This window comes from Convolutriloba macropyga, chromosome 5 (genome assembly GCF_964194025.1).
Source record: "Convolutriloba macropyga chromosome 5, txConMacr16.3, whole genome shotgun sequence".
Classification (NCBI taxonomy): domain Eukaryota; kingdom Metazoa; phylum Xenacoelomorpha; order Acoela; family Convolutidae; genus Convolutriloba; species Convolutriloba macropyga.
The window spans coordinates 26902458-26922540 of record NC_134472.1 but is presented as its reverse complement, the minus strand read 5'-3'; the positions used below and the strand labels follow the sequence as shown (position 1 = coordinate 26922540).

Here is a 20083-nt window from a genome sequence, read left to right as displayed (position 1 = left end):
TAAAAAGTTTCGTTGGTCAGTAATGATTGTTAAACTCAAGGACAAAAATATCCAAAAAATTAAAACAATTATCTAGTATCCCTATTTCAAGATCTAAATAGCTCCACTGGCTCATAAAGAACAATTAACTTGAAACACAATTTTCTCAAAATTTGAAATAAAATTTAAAGTTTTATCAAAAAATTGCTAAAGCTGGAGTCATTGAAATAATTATAACCATTCCATTGACTCAAAAACTACGCAACAGCTTATTATGAAACCTTTGCGGAGGTCCCTAGGACGCAGGTGACGGAAAAAATCAAAAGATTCCAAAAACTTGAAATTGCGAATATTTTTTTCAAAAACTGCTTAAACTCGTGATACTAAAATCCTGAAAAACATTCCACTACTTCTAAAAACTATGCAGTAACTTACTATCAAACCTTAGAGGAGGTTCCTTGACACCTAGGGCAGATAAAACTCAAAAAGACCAACATTTTTAAAAAGCCTGAAAAAATTGTGAAAAGTAGTATAAACTTGCGTGTTTTTAGCGAGCGGTTGTTCATCACTAGCTAGCCACGGGGGGGGGGGGGGAGTTATGCTCCGGGGAGGACGTAAAACAACAGCGCGGTGTGTGGGGCAATAGTGCGGGGGTCAACAGTGTGGGTGTCTTAAACCTCAAAGAACCGCCCTTCACACGTTTCACACCATAAGTATAAGTCTCCAAAACAGTTTGAGCTGAAAGGCTCTAAGAGCACTTAATGCCCGCTGGCCTCTAGCTGTTTAACCCGTTTTTAAGGAAGAAAGTCAAATGGGTCATACAAAAAATTGGTCAAGCGAAAGATCGCATAAAAAAGACCGACAGGACTAATATAAAATTGATACAAACTTTGTTTGAGAGCAATTAAACAGTAAAAAATGGGTACTTAAATGAGTACTTACTAACTTAGCACAATAGTTGTCGCTTTAAATCACAATGAACGCGAAAAAACTAAACAGTGGCCAAAAATTAATCAAATCGAAGTAAATCATGAAAGACTAAAGAGACAGAATATTCAAACGCAAAAAAATCCAAGCCCTAAGAATGTTCGCAGAAACAGCGTGTTCTTCATAATTTTTGAAAAGTGAAGGTAGCAAACTCTCAGTGCCATATAATTTGAAATAAAATCAATTTCAATTAAATTGGAAACTCTAATTGAAAATCTCAATGAAAAAAATTGAGGTAAAAAAACATGCACTTTTAAGCAATCGACGTTTCCAAAAATTAAATAGCCATCTTCCTGTCTCAGTAAGATCAATTTGAAAAATGGTAAAAAAAATGGTAAAATATTCAATGAATTTCAAAGAGTTATCGCCAAAAATAATTCAATCCGCACTAGAACGAAACCAAAAACAACGATGGTGAACCAAGACAATTTTTATGGTAATTTAACTCAAAATACAAACAAAAAACTTTGAAAAGTTTAAAAACCAACAAAATTGGTTTAATATGTGTAGAATTTTAAAAAACACCTCACGTCAGAAAGAGGCATCCATTTCGGGAATTGTAGAACGGACGTTGCCATATTTACTAATTTGGTTTAAAAAAAAGTTCGCCCAAAGATCCAATAAGGAAAAAATTAATGAAAAAAGCCCAAAATTGAAAAGAAATGAGAAATATATGCCCATTTTTGCACTTGAAACAAATTATTAAGCTCTCCAAAACTTTGTGGTATCTATAGATGGTTGCATAATCATGCTGCATGATCAAAATATCTCAAAAACTATTTCTCTCAAAAACTATTTCCACAGTCAAAAAGTCCTTCACTGAGAACAGCGCTTGAACAAAAAACTGCTCTCGCTCACAAAAAGATCAAGAATGAATTGAACAATCAAATTGGGAGATTTTAACATCTAATGCATTACAAGCATGTTGTTCTATGGGGCTGTATAATCAAGTTCGTCATTAAGAAAATTGCTGCAGAAGTATTAACTTTCGTCTTCATCGAATTCTGGAACAGTAGTCATTTGAAACTTCATGGCTTCTTAGAGTTAACTTGATTTCAGTTACCTTAAAAACACCTAAAACAACCGACTAACGTCGGGCGAATTGCTCTCAAACGAACTGCGAGCGGTTGGCTTCGTCAGTAGCCAGCACTGCAACTTTTAGTTTTCTAGCCTTGTTAGTAAATAAATCAAATAAAAACTGATATTTTAAAAATTATAAAAAATTGCAAAATTTAAAAGAAGCTTCCAGATTTCGCAGTGAAAAAGTTCAAAACTATTTTTTTTGTTTCTGGAGAAATGTCAAGTAACCGATCTGCAAGACTTGAGCAGCTTCGTTGGCCAGTAAAGATCGTTAAACTCAGAAAAGCCCTCCAGTATCCATATTTCAAGCTTTAAATAGTTTCACTGGCTCAAAAAGATCCAAAAACTTGAACAAGATAAATTTCCGGAAAGTTGAAAAACATAAATTTTATCAAAAAATTGCTAAAGCTGGAGTCATGAAAACATTGATTACCAGTCCATTAACTCTAGAAACTATGCGACGGCTTAATATCAAACCTTGGAGGAGGTCCCTAGGACCCTGGTGCCGGAAAAAAAGATAGAAAACTTAAAAAAATTTCAAAAACTTGAAAAACCGCAAGTTTTATTAAAAAAAATCGCTAAAACTTTTCATATTAAAAAATTGAAAGCTATTCCATGACAAATAAACTTTTTTTCAGTAAGTTATTATCAAACCCCTAAGGACGTTTTTTGGCCCCCGCGTCTGGAAAGAGGTGGATAATGAAAAAGAAATGTCAAAAAAATCAAAAAAATTTGCATGTTTTGTCAAAAAAATACGAAAAATTTGTGATGTTAAAATGTTGAAACCACTCCACTACCACTAAAAACTATTCAGTAATCTATTATAAAAGCCTAAAGGAGTTTCTTTGACACCTAGGGCTGAAGGAACTCAAAAAATGACAAAAACTATCAAATTGTGAAAATTAGTATAAAGTTTCGTGTTTTAGCGATCGGTTGTTCGTCAGTAGCCAGCACTGCAACTTTTAGTTTTCTAGCCTTGTTAGTAAATAAATCAAATAAAAACTGATATTTTAAAAATTATAAAAAATTGCAAAATTTAAAAGAAGCTTCCAGATTTCGCAGTGAAAAAGTTCAAAACTATTTTTTTTGTTTCTGGAGATATGTCAAGTAACCGATCTGCAAGACTTGAGCAGCTTCGTTGGCCAGTAAAGATCGTTAAACTCAGAAAAGCCCTCCAGTATCCATATTTCAAGCTTTAAATAGTTTCACTGGCTCAAAAAGATCCAAAAACTTGAACAAGATAAATTTCCGGAAAGTTGAAAAACATAAATTTTATCAAAAAATTGCTAAAGCTGGAGTCATGAAAACATTGATTACCAGTCCATTAACTCTAGAAACTATGCGACGGCTTAATATCAAACCTTGGAGGAGGTCCCTAGGACCCTGGTGCCGGAAAAAAAGATAGAAAACTTAAAAAAATTTCAAAAACTTGAAAAACCGCAAGTTTTATTAAAAAAAATCGCTAAAACTTTTCATATTAAAAAATTGAAAGCTATTCCATGACAAATAAACTTTTTTTCAGTAAGTTATTATCAAACCCCTAAGGACGTTTTTTGGCCCCCGCGTCTGGAAAGAGGTGGATAATGAAAAAGAAATGTCAAAAAAATCAAAAAAATTTGCATGTTTTGTCAAAAAAATACGAAAAATTTGTGATGTTAAAATGTTGAAACCACTCCACTACCACTAAAAACTATTCAGTAACCTATTATAAAAGCCTAAAGGAGTTTCTTTGACACCTAGGGCTGAAGGAACTCAAAAAATGACAAAAACTATCAAATTGTGAAAATTAGTATAAAGTTTCGTGTTTTAGCGATCGGTTGTTCGTCAGTAGCCAGCACTGCAACTTTTAGTTTTCTAGCCTTGTTAGTAAATAAATCAAATAAAAACTGATATTCTAAAAATTATAAAAAATTGCAAAATTTAAAAGAAGCTTCCAGATTTCGCAGTGGAAAAAGTTCAAAACTATTTTTTTTGTTTCTGGAGATATGTCAAGTAACCGATCTGCAAGACTTGAGCAGCTTCGTTGGCCAGTAAAGATCGTTAAACTCAGAAAAGCCCTCCAGTATCCATATTTCAAGCTCTAAATAGTTTCACTGGCTCAAAAAGATCCAAAAACTTGAACAAGATAAATTTCCGGAAAGTTGAAAAACATAAATTTTATCAAAAAATTGCTAAAGCTGGAGTCATGAAAACATTGATTACCAGTCCATTAACTCTAAAAACTATGCGACGGCTTAATATCAAACCTTGGAGGAGGTCCCTAGGACCCTGGTGCCGGAAAAAAAGATAGAAAACTTAAAAAAATTTCAAAAACTTGAAAAACCGCAAGTTTTATAAAAAAAAATCGCTAAAACTTTTCATATTAAAAAATTGAAAGCTATTCCATGACAAATAAACTTTTTTTCAGTATGTTATTATCAAACCCCTAAGGACGTTTTTTGGCCCCCGCGTCTGGAAAGAGGTGGATAATGAAAAAGAAATGTCAAAAAAATCAAAAAAATTTGCATGTTTTGTCAAAAAAATACAAAAAATTTGTGATGTTAAAATGTTGAAACCACTCCACTACCACTAAAAACTATTCAGTAACCTATTATAAAAGCCCAGATGAGTTTCTTTGACACCTAGGGCTGAAAGAACTCAAAAAATGACAAAAACTATCAAATTGTGAAAATTAGTATAAAGTTTCGTGTTTTAGCGATCGGTTGTTCGTCAGTAGCCACGGTGGGGGGGGGGGGGGGGGGGGGTAGGGTGAATAGGGGGGCTCTATTGGGGAGGGAGGGGGCAACAGTGGGTTGGGGCAACAGCGCGGTGGGGGGGGGTCAACAGTGGGGCTGTCTTCAACCTCTACGAACAGCCCTTCACACCATACGTAAAAGTCTGCAAAACAGTTTGAGCTGAAAGGCTCTACGAGCACTTAATACCCGCTGGGCGCTACCTGTTTATCCCGTTTTTGAGGACGAAAAGTCAAAAGCCTCAGACGAAAAAAAAATCGGTCTAGCGAAAAATCGCATTAAAAAAAAGACCGCGAGGACTAATATAATTGCTACAAACTTCGTTTGAGAGCAATTAATAAAGTTAATCCCGTTTACATTTTATATAATTTTATGGTAAGCTCCCATCTATTTTTTCCTCAAATTTTCTTATCAATTTCAACATTTCAACCCATATATAATCCTTACTTATCTCCTGAAATGTCAATTTCCAAGACCATTGCATTATGAATGCTCAAATATCAATAAACTTGAGCTCATACAGCACAAACTCCATGTTAATTAATTATAATCTATCTAATCAGTACTGACCTCGCATAGCAGCACCAACTTCCCACTGAGGCTGATGTTGAACTGGTCTTCCTCCTGGAGAATGTCAGAGTACCAGAACTGTTCCTCAACAAGTGGAGACATCTCCCGCGCTCTTCTTCCAGAGCCACGTCCAGTCGCTGTTTTGTACTTCTTAATCACTTCTTCTGTAGGAGGAAAAAAAATCTTTGCATTCATAGTTTTTTTTAATGAAATATAAAGGAGTATTCGTTATAAATGATGCCTAAAAATTATAGCAACGTAGCTGGCAGATTGCAAAAAATATCCGCGATACTTCATATACATGTACCAAATTACAGATGAAAATTAAATGAAAATTGAAAAATATCCACATTATTCTGTTGTCTGTAATTGATTTACAATAATATACAGTAAAGCGACCCTCAAATGATCAAACATAACCGGCAGATTACCGGAAAATAGCGGCCGTTGACGCGCTCGCTTGATGCACATCGGAGTTGAAACAGAAAAACATGAAAAGAAGAGACAAATTGACCTAATTTTTTGCTTTTTTCAGTGCCAAAAAACGTTCTAATTTGGTGTGCAGTTTCAGTTGGATTCCAAAACTATACTTAATTCAGCTTCTAAACTGAAAGCTGATAGGCTTAATACCAATGTCAACTAGCAAACGCTCAAATGAATTTCGATAACCTAATTCTCAATGACTTAATTACCGGGCTCTATCGGTTTATCCCGTCTTTATTGATTTTGATCTTTTGACTTTGACAGTATTCATCACATTACGTAATTAAACTCAAGAAAGAATTTGAAATCCATTCAGTTCAAACCATGAGTGAAGAAAATCAGAAGTCAAACGTGAAAATCGTGACCTATGTAAAACGAAAAACGTGATAAAAAGGTACAGCGAATTAAAAAAACATAGCAGGACACGTCCTGACGTAAAATTCAAAGAATTTTCATTAACTGAAAAAAACTAAACCTAGAACGGACTATGAGTGAGTCGATAAAACCATTTCTAAAAAAATCAGACTAAAAAAACAGACCAAAATCAATGTCAAAATGCCGCATGTGAACAAAAAAACCACTAGCAAGAAAGCGAATTTTTGTTCAAACACCGTTTTCTCACTCTACAGTAAAAATAGAGCGAAAAAATTTCACGCTGCAAAACCACTCGCTTTCTCGCTCCACTTCCTGTTTCGACGTTACCATACTCACTACTCCAAATTAACTTCAAAAATCATGAAAATAAATGAACAATCTTAAAACATAAAGACAGCGCCTAAATACAATTCAAATTCTTTTTAATTGTAAAAACGGAGAGCGCCTAAATAATAGCCTTTGAGAGGCTGACGGCGGTTATTAAACATAACCGACTAAACGTCGGAAGAATTGCTCTTGAACGACTAGTGGGAGCTCTAATCAATTGCAGCCTGCTTCAGTCGGTGGGGGGGGGGGGGGGGGAGGGGTAGCCTAAATGGGACTAAGAAGTTCTATAGTGGGCTTCAAATAACCACATTAGAGGTTAACATATACCACTATTAAGATTTAAAGTAAAAAAATGACACCAGTTTCGGCGCATTTTTTATTTGACTCTTAGTATTAAATTGCCGCCAATTGAGTTCAGTTGCTTGAAATTGTGATTGAGAAAGAATTTTAGATCACGCGAAATGCAAAAAGTCAAGGGCGTAAAAGTCACTCGAAAAGTCAAAACCGTCAAGCGAAAATTTTGCATAAAAAAAGACACACACGTTTACAATAATTGCTATGAACTGCGTTCAAGAGCAATTAATTATATTAAGATATTCTGAATTGAGCAAAGCTCCTCTAATTAAAATTGGAGTGAGGTAACTCTTGGGTGACTAAAAACCGACTCACATGAGTGCACAAAAAATCTCCATTACAAAATGGCTTCAACATCAAAATCAATATAACACACTTGGTTTGAAAAGAAAGAACAAAAAAGAAAGCAAAGAAGTCAACCGATTAAGACGTGATCTGATGATATCTGCTTAAAGATACACTGGCGGAAACTATCTGTCATATACTTCATGGGAATTAAAGTTTCTCAAAACAATTTACGCATAGAGTCTAGTGACTACTTTGGGCGATGGATGGAATATTAGGCGAAAACTCGATTAGGCAACGTAATTTTTGTAGCCATTAAACGAAAATTATGAACTATACTTTTATGCAAATTAGGCGAATAGCAATTAAAACAATTAAAAGAGGTACTTCATAATGCACTCGATGCTGTAAATTGTCATATGTCCCTAACAGTTGTCTTTACATGAAAACGAGTAGCTAAAATTAAATCCTAATTGTATCATTTTTTTCCCAATGTTCTGTGGCCCTTTTACTCTGCTCAGTATCATAGCAGCCAATAATCTTAGTTTCAGAAAGTAACAGGGCAAGAATAGAGAATGTTCAGAATCATTCGAAATAAGGTTAAGAAAGAATTTACCACTACCGGTAAAAAAAAACCAAAAATTGGAGGAGTTGGAGGTTAAACCACATTGTAAAAAGGCTCAAAAATTAAAAAAAAAACGCTGGTTAATCTTCAATTGTTTTTTGGATTTATTTTTTTCGAAGTCAATTGTTATAGTCACTTAATTACATTATATCATAAATCGGATATTGCAGTACCTCCTTGAGTGTTTTAATTGGTATTCGCCTAATCTCCAAAAAAGCTTAGCAAAGAATTTTCGCCTAATGGCTACAAATTCCTTTCGCCTAATCGAGTTTTCACCTAATATCCTACGCCCACTGTGGGCATAAATTAGTCTGGATTCGTTAAAGTGCAGTTTTCATTCTATTTTGTTCAGGTCAGCTCTCATAGATCGTTTCAATTGTTTTTCCCATTTTGTATATTGGTTTCTGCAATGAGAACAGAAAGTAACCATTCCAGCTTCGCCTCGATGGAATGTCTCTATGCAACCAATGAGTTTTCTTTAGTAGCTTAAGTGACTAAATTCAACGTGATACAATTGTAATATACTGAAAAGCGGATAGGAATATTGTTTTAACATCACTCTATTATGTTCTTTTTTTTCAAATAACTAAAAGAACCATTACAGATACCGAAACCGTTGACATCTGTCAGAACAGCTTTATAAAATAGGAGTCAATAAAATTTCTTTAGAGTTACCAGAACTCTTTGAAACTAAATCTGATGATAACAGTGAATATACTCCAATAAAATTTCAGGTCGAAACGACATTTAATAATGCTGATAGAACGACAATCTGTAGAGGCACAAAATAAGGATATTTTTCTCAACCCCGAAAAATGGACGTTCTTGAAGCAACAATTTTTCACAACTGATTCTAGTAGTTAAAAACTCATAGGTTAATAGAATCTCTGCAGGATGAAATTTAACCCCAATAAAAAACATTGTAGACCAAAAAATGGATAATTTCAGGTGCAAAACAGCTAAGGAGTTCCAAAACAAAAACAGGATGAAGATTTCAATGGAAAAAGAGCAACTTGAAACAGTAACAATGCCAAATAGTTGGTCCTTCTAGACGGGCGTGAGAAACTGAGATAATCTTACTCAGAGCCAGCTAATCTTGTTGCAACAGTAGGGTTACACCTTGATTTTAAAAAGGTTTCCTTTGCGTGAGATATTAGCTGTTTTGAGAAATATTTGGGGCATTTGATTAGCACCTATATAGATGTTTCGCAGTGCTGTTTTAAGCTGAAAGTGTTATATATACCAGTTGTTTGCTTAGAGCGGTTTCAGATGTTTGCCAATCACTTTGTAGCTAATGATTGCCTCAGTAGTAATTGTGTTTTAACTACGAAAAATACAGATTAAATCCTGACTTCTGACCGCAAAGCTCCTTTGTTGATATTTGACAATCTCCAAAGCAGGCCCCCTATCCGGTTTACGCGGTTCTCGGTGTTTTTTGAGTACATATAAAAACGAATATCGGCACCTGCGTTAGCGGCATCACCAAGTACATCAGTTTTCTTACAGTATTTATAAATTATACTATTTTATCATAAAGAAACAAAATCTTTAAACAATTTAGTAGCATGCTACATGATCCTACGCATAAGACAATTAAGTTGTCATCCGGTTGTTTTGGATCAACATTAAGAAATTACAGGTTATGTTCCTGATGTAGCCCTGAAGCACTAACTAAGATACTATTTCAGAAAACACTAAGTTTTAATAAGGATATATCACGTGCAAATGAGGGGAGCGGAATGGGGTGACGCCCAGTCAAGGAAATGAGTTCAGATTTGGAACACGGTTATTTCATTGGCCAACCTTTCCGCTGACAAGACAACTACTGTAAATTTGAATAGAAACAAAAGACGGAAATCATCAGGCTCCATTCTGAGGCTATTGTAAACTTGAATCCCTTCAAAACAAAACGAATAGTTAACTAATTAGTAAAGAATAAATAAACTTTGTTCAGCTACTAACCCAGTGAATAAGAAAAATAGATTACGCAAAATGTAAGAAATCACGGTTGCAGAACTCAGTCGATACAAATATAACCGACTAACGTCGGGCGAATTGCTCTCTAACGACCGGCGAGCAGTTGGCTTCGTCAGTAGCTAGCCAAGGTTTAGTGACGCTACCTTTAGATTGACTTGACTATGCAACTTTCAGTTTTCTAGCCTTGTTAGTAACTAAATCAAAGAAAAACGGATTTAAAAAATTTGCAAAAAATTGCAAAATTTAAAGAAAAGTTTCCAGATTTCGCAGTGAAAAAAAAATTTTCAAAACCATTTTTGACTCTGGCATCTGCATGACTTAAAAAGTTTCGTCGGTCAATAATGATAGTTAAACTCAGAAAAGGACAAAAATATACAAAACATTTTGAAAACAATTGCAAATTTTAAAAAATCTCGCTGAAATTTAAGATCTTAAAATCTTCAAAACCATTTCGATGTCTCAATAGACTATCCATTATCCCTATTTCCAGCTCTAAATAGCTTCACTGGCTTACAAAAATCCGTTAGTTGGAACATAATAATTTTCTCAAAATTTGAAAATTTAAAGTTTTATCAAAAATTTGCTAAAGTTGCAGTCATTGAAATAATTATAACCTTTCCATTGACTCACAAACAATGCAACAGCTTATTATGAAACCTTAGAGGAGGTCCCTAGGACCCAGGTGCCGGAAAAAATCAAAACGATTCAAAAAACTTAAAATTGCAAATAATTTTTTGATAAACTGCTTAAACTAGTGATACTAAAATCCTGAAAAACATTCCACTACTTCTAAAAACTATGCAGTAACTTACTATCAAACCTTAGAGGAGGTTCCTTGACACCTAGGGCAGATAAAAATCAAAAAGACCAACATTTTTAAAAAGCCTGAAAAAATTGTGACAAGTAGTATAAACTTGCGTGTTTTTAGCGAGCGGTTGTTCATCAGTAGCTAGCCACAGGGGGGTTCACCGGGAGGGGGGACAATGGGGGGAGGTTGAGGCAAGTGTGGGGGTCGGACAATAGTTGGGGGTCGACAGTGTGGGTGTCTTAAACCTAAAAGAACCGCCATTCACTTGCTTCACACCATAAGCATAAGTCTCCAAAACAGTTTGAGATGAAAGGGTCTAAGAGCACTTGATGCCCGCGGGCCTCTATTTGTTTAACCCGTTTTTGAGGAAGAAAAGTCAAATGGGTCAGACAAAAATTTGCTCAAGCGAAAGATCGCAGAAAAAAGACCGAGGTGACTAATATATAATTGCTACAAACTTCGTTTGAGAGCAATTAAACAGTAACAAATGGGTACTTAAACAAACTTAGCACAATAGTTGTCGCTTTAAATCACAGTGAACGCGATAAAACTAAAAAATGGCCAAAAATTAATCAAATCGAAGTAAATAATGTAAAATCCAAGCCCTAAGAACGTTCGCAGAAAAAGAAGGTCTTTCATAATTTTTGAAAAGTGAAGCTAGCAAACTCTCAGTGCCATATAATTTGAAGTAAAATCAATTTCAATTAAATTGGAAGCTCTAATTGAAGATCACAATGAAAAAAAATTGAGGTAAAAAACATGAACTTTTAAGCAATCGACATGGGGTGGGGGCAATAGGGGGGTCAACAGTGGGGGGGGGGGGTGGTATTTAACCTCTTAAGAACCGCCCCTCACACCATACATAATAAGTATAAGTCTCCAAAATAGTTTGAGCTGAAACACAGCTGAAAGGCTCAAAGAACACTTAATGCCCACTGGGATCTTTTAAGTTTATCCTGTTTATCCCGTTTTTAAATACGGAAAGTCAAATGAGTCAGACGAAAAAGCGGTCAAGCAAAAAACCGCATAGAAAAGACCGACGACAGGACTAATATAATTGCTACAAACTTTATTTGAGAGCAATTACCGAAACAGTCTACCGAAACTTCTCATAGAAAACACCCGTAAAGGACTCAAATTTTGTTCGAGAGTACATAATAGATCATAGCCGGCATACTGCCGGAAAACTGCCGCCGTTGAACCGCATTACTTACATTGGTATTGAAACAGGAAATGAAAAAATTTAGAGATAAAAATTCACAGAAATCTTTTCAGTGTCAAAGTGTTATTATTTGGTGTGAACTTTCGGCGTTACAAAATTACGCTCAAAAAATTCTGCAAAATTACACTTAAATCAGCTTTTCAACTGAAGGCTATTAAGCATGATACCAACTCAAGCAAGCAATCGCGGATTCGGGAGTGAAGAAGATACAGATCGGGATTTTTAAAAAGACAAATTGATCATTTTTTTGGATCTTTTCTCCGTGTCAAAAGTTTTCTAATTTGCTGTTCAGTATCAGTTAGATACTAAAACTACTTCATTCAGCACTGAAAGCTAATAAGCTTAATACAAATGTCAGCCACCGAACACTTTTTAGAAATCTGATAACCTAATTTTCAATGACTTAATGACCACGCTTTATACGTTTATCCTTTTTCTTTTTATTTTTCTCTTTGACCGTATTCACTATATTGCTTAAATCCATAGGTGGAAGACATTAACATCAATTCAGTTGGAACAGTGAGTGAAATAAATCAGAAGTCAAGCGTGAAGATCGTGACTTAAGTAAAACAAAAAATGTGTTCAAAATTAAAGCGAATTAGGAGGGCGCCAAAATAACAGCCGTTGAAGCTGACGGCATCTATTATATATACATACAAAAACATAGCCGACAGATTGCCGGATAAAAGCCCAGAAACATACGGTCGAGGCCTTCTATACAATCACCAAGACTATTTCACAAGGTATTTCAAGCAAAATAGCATTTTTAAATATTACGCTTGGACCACCTATTCAATTTTATTTAGCGTTAAAAAGTGAGTGCTAAATTCATTTTATTGAGGGAGGTACGTCAAGTATGCTCACAAAATTTATCACATTATTGGCCTGAGAACGTATACAAAAGGCCGCAACAAACGTCGCGCAAGCAAATTGAACCGCATTTTAGTAGAAGTCAATACAGAAGTAGCAATTTGATTTCTTGACGCGTGATCAGATGATCTTAAGAAGACAAACTAAAAAAGAACAATCAGGCCAATAATAAAAACCTTGCTATCCTTTCGCGGCTATTAACATAAAAACATAGACGGCAGATTGCCCAAAATTGCCACCGTTGACGCAATCGATGCAGATTGGGATTGAAACAAAAACAAGACTAACTAATCCGTTTTTTCTGTTCTTTTTTCAGTGTCAACAAGTGTTCTAATTCGGCGGGCAGTTTCAGTTAGATTCTGAAAAAACATTTAATTCCCGTTCTAAACAGAAATCTCATAAGCTTAAACCAATGTCAGCTAGCAAACACTAATGAAATCTGATAATCAAAGACTTAATGAGCGGGCTTTAACGGTTTATCCCGTTTCTTTTGACTTTTACCGTACTCACTCCATTGCGTATTTCAAAGCCCTAAAGAATTTAAATCCATTTGGTTGAAACAGTGAGTGAGGTAATTGAGAAGTCAAGCGTGAAAATCATGACTTATGTAAAACGAAAAACGTGATGAAAAGGTAAAGCAAATTAATTTTAAAAATTGCTGGACAATAGCAGCACAATTCTTGAAATACAATCCAAAGAATTGAATGAAAAACTTAGAGATACTGCACGTGACCAGCAGCTGAATTGAAAATGCCAGCCAAAACAAAAAGACCATATCAGAAGCTGGAAACATTAAAAAAATTGATAACCATTCCATTGACTCAAAAACTATATAGCAGCTATTATCAAATCTTGGGGGAGGTCCCTGGGCCCCTGTTACAGTAAAAAAAAATTACAAAAAGATTTAACACCTGAAAAATTTTTAAAAATTTTTAGGAAACTATTTAAATTCGTGATACAAATCTTGAAAAACACTCCTCTACATCTGGAAACCATACAGTAGCCTACAGGAGATTTCTCGGCTTTTGTAGCAAGAGAAACCTAAAAAAGTGACAAAAATTTGAAAAGAACTTGAAACAAATTCTATCAAAAAATTGCTTGAAATTTGTGATAATTAAAAGTTGAAAACTATTCCATGGCCAATAAAAAAATTTCAGTAAAATACTATCTTACTCTTCTTTAGGTTTTCTGTCCCCTGAGACTTAGAAAACGTGAATAAATACAATAAATGTCAAAAAACTGAAAAAAAATGCACATTTTGTCAAAAAATGGTAAAATTCAAGATGTTAAAAACTTGAAACCATTCCATTGCCACTAGAAACTATGCAGTTACCTACTATCAAACCTTAAAGGAGGTTTCTGGACACCTAGGGCAGATAAAACTCAAAAAACGACAAAGTTACAAAAAGCATGTGTGAAAATTAGTATAAATCTGCATGTTTTTAGCGAGCGCTTGTTCGTCAGTAGCTAGCCACGGGGGAAGGGTGTTCACCGGGAGGGGGCTGAGGCAACAGTTGGCTGGGGGAACAGCGTGCGGGTGGGGGCAAAAGGGGGGTCAACAGTGAGGGGTCTTCAACTTGTTAAGAACCGCCATTCACATCAGACATAATAAGTACAAGTCTCCAAATTAGTTTGAGCTGAAACACAGCTGAAAGGCTCCACGAACAATTAATGCCCACTGGACGTTACATGTTTATCTCGTTTTTAAGGACGAAAAGTCCAATGAGTCCGACAAAAAGTCGGTCAAGCGAAAAATCGCATAGAAAAGACCGACGACAGGACTAATATAATTGCTACAAATTTCGATTGAGAGAAATTACCGAAACATTCTACCAGAACTTATTCATAGAAAACACCAGTAAAAGACTCAAACTTTGTGCGAGCGTATCTTACAGAACACAGCCGGCTAATTGCGGAAAACTGCCGCCGTTGACCTGCTTTACGTACATTGGGATTGAAACAGAAAAAGAAAAAAATTAAGAGATAAAAATTCACAGAAATCTTTTGAGTGTCAAAGTGTTGTTATTCGGTGTGTAAATACTGCATTAAATAATTACACTTAATGAATTCTGCAAAATTACACTTAATTCAGCTTTTCAACCAAAGGCTATTACGCATAATACCAACTCAAGCAAGCAATCGCGGATTCGGGAGTGAAGAAGATACAGATCGGGATTTTTAAAAAGACAAATTGACCATTTTTTTGGATCTTTTCTCCGTGTCAAAAGTTTTCTAATTTGCTGTTCAGTATCAGTTAGATACTAAAACTACTTCATTCAGCACTGAAAGCTAATAAGCTTAATACAAATGTCAGCCAGCGAACACTCTTTAGAAATCTGATAACCTAATTCTCAATGACTTAATGACCGCGCTTTATACGTTTATCCTGTTTCTTTTTAGTTTTCTCTCTGACCGTATTCACTATATTGCTTAAATCAATAGGTGGAAGACATTAACATCAATTCAGTTGGAACAGTGAGTGAAATAAATCAGAAGTCAAGCGTGAAGATCGTGACTTAAGTAAAACAAAAAACGTGTTCAAAAATTAAAGCGAATTAGGAGGGCGCCAAAATAACAGCCGTTGAAGCTGACGGCATCTATTATATATACATACAAAAACATAGCCGACAGATTGCCGGATAAAAGCCCAGAAACATAAGGTCGAGGCCTTCTATACAATCACCAAGACTATTTCACAAGGTATTTCAAGCAAAATAGCATTTTTAAATATTACGCTTGGACCACCTATTCAATTTTATTTAGCGTTAAAAAGTGAGTGCTAAATTCAATTTATTGAGGGAGGTAAGTCAAGTATGCTCACAAAATTTATCACATTATTGGCCTGAGAACGTATACAAAAGGCCGCAACAAACGTCGCGCAAGCAAATTGAACCGCATTTTAGTAGAAGTCAATACAGAAGTAGCAATTTGATTTCTTGACGCGTGATCAGATGATCCTAAGAAGACAAACTAAAAAAGAACAATCAGGCCAATAATAAAAACCTTGCTATCCTTTCGCGGCTATTAACATAAAAACATAGACGGCAGATTGCCCAAAATTGCCACCGTTGACGCAATCGATGCAGATTGGGATTGAAACAAAAACAAGACTAACTGATCCGTTTTTTCTGTTCTTTTTTCAGTGTCAACAAGTGTTCTAATTCGGCGGGCAGCTTCAGTTAGATTCTGAAAAAACATTTAATTCCCGTTCTAAACAGAAATCTCATAAGCTTAAACCAATGTCAGCTAGCAAACACTAATGAAATCTGATAATCAAAGACTTAATGAGCGGGCTTTAACGGTTTATCCCGTTTCTTTTGACTTTTACCGTACTCACTCCATTGCGTAATTCAAAGCCCTAAAGAATTTAAATCCATTTAGTTGAAACAGTGAGTGAGGTAATTGAGAAGTCAAGCGTGAAAATCATGACTTATGTAAAACGAAAAACGTGATGAAAAGGTAAAGCAAATTAATTTTAAAAATTGCTGGACAATAGCAGCACAATTCTTGAAATACAATCCAAAGAATTGAATGAAAAACTTAGAGATACTGCACGTGACCAGCAGCTGAATTGAAAATGCCAGCCAAAACAAAAAGACCATATCAGAAGCTGGAAACATTAAAAAAATTGATAACCATTCCATTGACTCAAAAACTATATAGCAGCTATTATCAAATCTTGGGGGAGGTCCCTGGGCCCCTGTTACAGTAAAAAAAATTACAAAAAGATTTAACACCTGAAAAATTTTTAAAAATTTTTAGGAAACTATTTAAATTCGTGATACAAATCTTGAAAAACACTCCTCTACATCTGGAAACCATACAGTAGCCAACAGGAGATTTCTCGGCTCTTGAAGCAAGAGAAACCTAAAAAAGTAACAAAATTTTGAAAAGAACTAGAAAGCAAATTCTATCAAAAAATTGCTAAAAATTTGTGCTAAAAATTTGAAAACTATTCCATGGCCAATAAAAAAATTTCAGTAAAATATTATCTTACTCTTCTGTAGGTTTTCTGTCCCCTGAGGTTAAAAAAACGTGAATAAGGACAAAAATGTCAAAATACTGAAGAAAAAGCACATTTTGTCAAAAAATGGTAAATTTCAAGATGTTAAAAAACTTGAAACCATTCCATTGCCACTAGAAACTATGCAGTTACCTACTATCAAACCTTAAAGGAGGTTTCTGGACACCTAGGGCAGATAAAACTCAAAAAACGACAAAGTTACAAAAAGCATGAATGTGAAAATTAGTAAAAATCTGCATGTTTTTAGCGAGCGCTTGTTCGTCAGTAGCTAGCCACGGGGGAAGGGTGTTCACCGGGAGGGGGCTGAGGCAACAGTTGGCTGGGGGAACAGCGTGCGAGTCGGGGCAAAAGGGGGGTCAACAGTGAGGGGTCTTCAACTTGTTGAGAACCGCCATTCACATCAGACATAATAAGTACAAGTCTCCAAATTAGTTTGAGCTGAAACACAGCTGAAAGGCTCCACGAACACTTAATGCCCACTGGACGTTACATGTTTATCTCGTTTTTAAGGACGAAAAGTCCAATGAGTCAGACAAAAAGTCGGTCAAGCGAAAAATCGCATAGAAAAGACCGACGACAGGACTAATATAATTGCTACAAATTTCGATTGAGAGCAATTACCGAAACATTCTACCAAAACTTATTCATAGAAAACACCAGTAAAAGACTCAAACTTTGTTCGAGCGTATCTTACAGAACACAGCCGGCTAATTGCGGAAAACTGCCGCCGTTGACCTGCTTTACGTACATTGGGATTGAAACAGAAAAAAATTAAGAGACAAAAATTCACAGAAATCTTTTGAGTGTCAAAGTGTTGTTATTCGGTGTGTAAATACTGCATTAAATTATTACACTTAATGAATTCTGCAAAATTACACTTAATTCAGCTTTTCAACCAAAGGCTATTACGCATAATACCAACTCAAGCAAGCAATCGCGGATTCGGGAGTGAAAAAGATGCAGATCGGGAATGAAAGAGACAAATTGACCAGTTTTTGGTTTTTTCCCGTGTCATAAAGTTTTCTAATTTGGAGTGCAGTATCAGTTAGATTATAAAACTATGATTCATTCAGCTTCTAAACTGAAAGCTAATAAGCCTGATACAAATGTCAGCCAGCGAACACTTTTTAGAAAATGACTTAATGACCGCGCTTTATACGTTTATCCTTTTTCTTTTTATTTTTCTCTTTCACCGTATTCACTATATTGCTTAAATCCATAGGTGGAAGACATTAACATCAATTCAGTTGGAAGAGTGAGCGAAATAAGTCAGAAGTCAAGCGTGAAGATTGTGACTTAAGTAAAACAAAAAACGTGTTAAAAAAATAAAGCGAATTAGGAGGGCGCGTTAATAACAGCCGTTGAGGCTGACGGCATCTATTAAAGCCAAGAAACATATGCTCGAGGCTTTCTATACAATCACCAAGACTATAGACAAAGCTGCTATTCAAAACAGGAGATCCTTATTTAAAACCACCCTTATTTTCAGAAACCAATCACAACACCAAGGTATTTCAAGCAAAATAGCATTTTTACTTATTACGCTTGGATGACCTATTCAATTTTAATTAGCGTGAAAAAGTGAGTGCTGAATTCATTTTATTGAGGGAGGTAAGCCAAATATGCTCACAAAATTTATGACATTATTGGCCTAAGAACGTATACAAAAGGCCGCAACAAACGTCGCGCAAGCAAATTGAGCAACATCTTAGAAGACGTAGCCATTCGACTTCTTGACGCGTGATCAGATGGTCTTAAGAAGACAAACTAAAAAAGAACAATCAGGCCAGTAATAAAAAACTTGCTATCCTTTCGCGGCTATTAACATAAAAACAAAGACGGCAGATTGCCCATAAATTGCCACCGTTGACGCAATCGACGCAGATTGGGATTGAAACAAAAAGAAAACAAGACATATTGATCCATTTTTTTTTCTGTTCTTTCTTCAGTGTCAATAAGTGTACTAATTGAAGTTTCAGTTAGATTCTGAAAAAAACATTTAATTCACCTTCCAAACAGAAATCTCAAGCTTAAAACCAATGTCAGCTAGCAGACACTAATGAATCTGATAACCTAATTCTCAAGGACTTAACGACCGGGCTTTAACGGTTTATCCCGTTTCTTTTGACTTTGACCGTATTCACTCCATTGCGTAATTCAATGTGTGAAAGAATTTAAATCCATTTAGTTGAAACAGTGAGCGAGGTAATTGAGAAGTCAAGCATGAAAATCATGACTTATGTAAAACGAAAAACGTGAAAAGCTAAAGAAAACTAATTTTAAAAAAACATAGCAGGACAATTCATGAAATACAATCCAAAGAATTGAATGAAAAACTTAGAGATACTGCACGTGACCAGCAGCTCAATTGAAAATGCCAGCCAAAACAAAAAGACCATATCAGAAGCTGGAAACATTAAAAAAATTGATAACCATTCCATTGACTCAAAAACTATATAGCAGCTATTATCAAATCTTGGGGGAGGTCCCTGGGCCCCTGTTACAGTAAAAAAAATTACAAAAAGATTTAACACCTGAAAAATTTTTAAAAATTTTTAGGAAACTATTTAAATTCGTGATACAAATCTTGAAAAACACTCCTCTACATCTGGAAACCATACAGTAGCCAACAGGAGATTTCTCGGCTCTTGAAGCAAGAGAAACCTAAAAAAGTAACAAAATTTTGAAAAGAACTAGAAAGCAAATTCTATCAAAAAATTGCTAAAAATTTGTGCTAAAAATTTGAAAACTATTCCATGGCCAATAAAAAAATTTCAGTAAAATATTATCTTACTCTTCTGTAGGTTTTCTGTCCCCTGAGGTTAAAAAAACGTGAATAAGGACAAAAATGTCAAAATACTGAAGAAAAAGCACATTTTGTCAAAAAATGGTAAATTTCAAGATGTTAAAAAACTTGAAACCATTCCATTACCACTAGAAACTATGCAGTTACCTTTTATCAAACCGTAAAGGAGGTTTCTGGACACCTAGGGCAGATAAAACTCAAAACAACCAAGTTTCAAAAAACTTGAATGTGAAAAATAGTATAAACCTGCATGTTTTTAGCGAGCGCTTGCTCGTCAGTAGCTAGGCACGGGGGGAGAGATGCACGGGGGAGGAGGTAAAGCAACAGCGCGGTGTGTGGGCAATAGTGGGGGGTCAACAGTGTGGGTGTCTCAAACCTCAAAGAACCACCATTCACACGCTTCACACCATAAGCATAAGTCTCCAAACAGTTTGAGCTGAAAGGCTCTAAGAGCACTTGATGCCCGCGGGCCTCTATTTGTTTAACCCGTTTTTGAGGAAGAAAAGTCAAATGGGTCATACAAAAATTTGCTCAAGCGAAAGATCGCAGAAAAAAGACCGAGAGGACTAATATATAATT

At 35.3% G+C, this 20083-nt stretch overlaps 1 protein-coding gene across 1 annotated transcript in view; it reads right to left on the bottom strand.

Annotated features, from left to right (window-relative positions):
- Positions 1-20083, bottom strand: part of LOC142339275 (uncharacterized) — a 62704-nt gene that overhangs the window by 19778 nt on the left and 22843 nt on the right. Inside the window, exon 6 of the mRNA XM_075389181.1 lies at positions 5349-5512. Coding sequence (XP_075245296.1) covers positions 5349-5512 — 164 coding nt within the window. The remainder of the gene's footprint in view (positions 1-5348; positions 5513-20083) is intronic.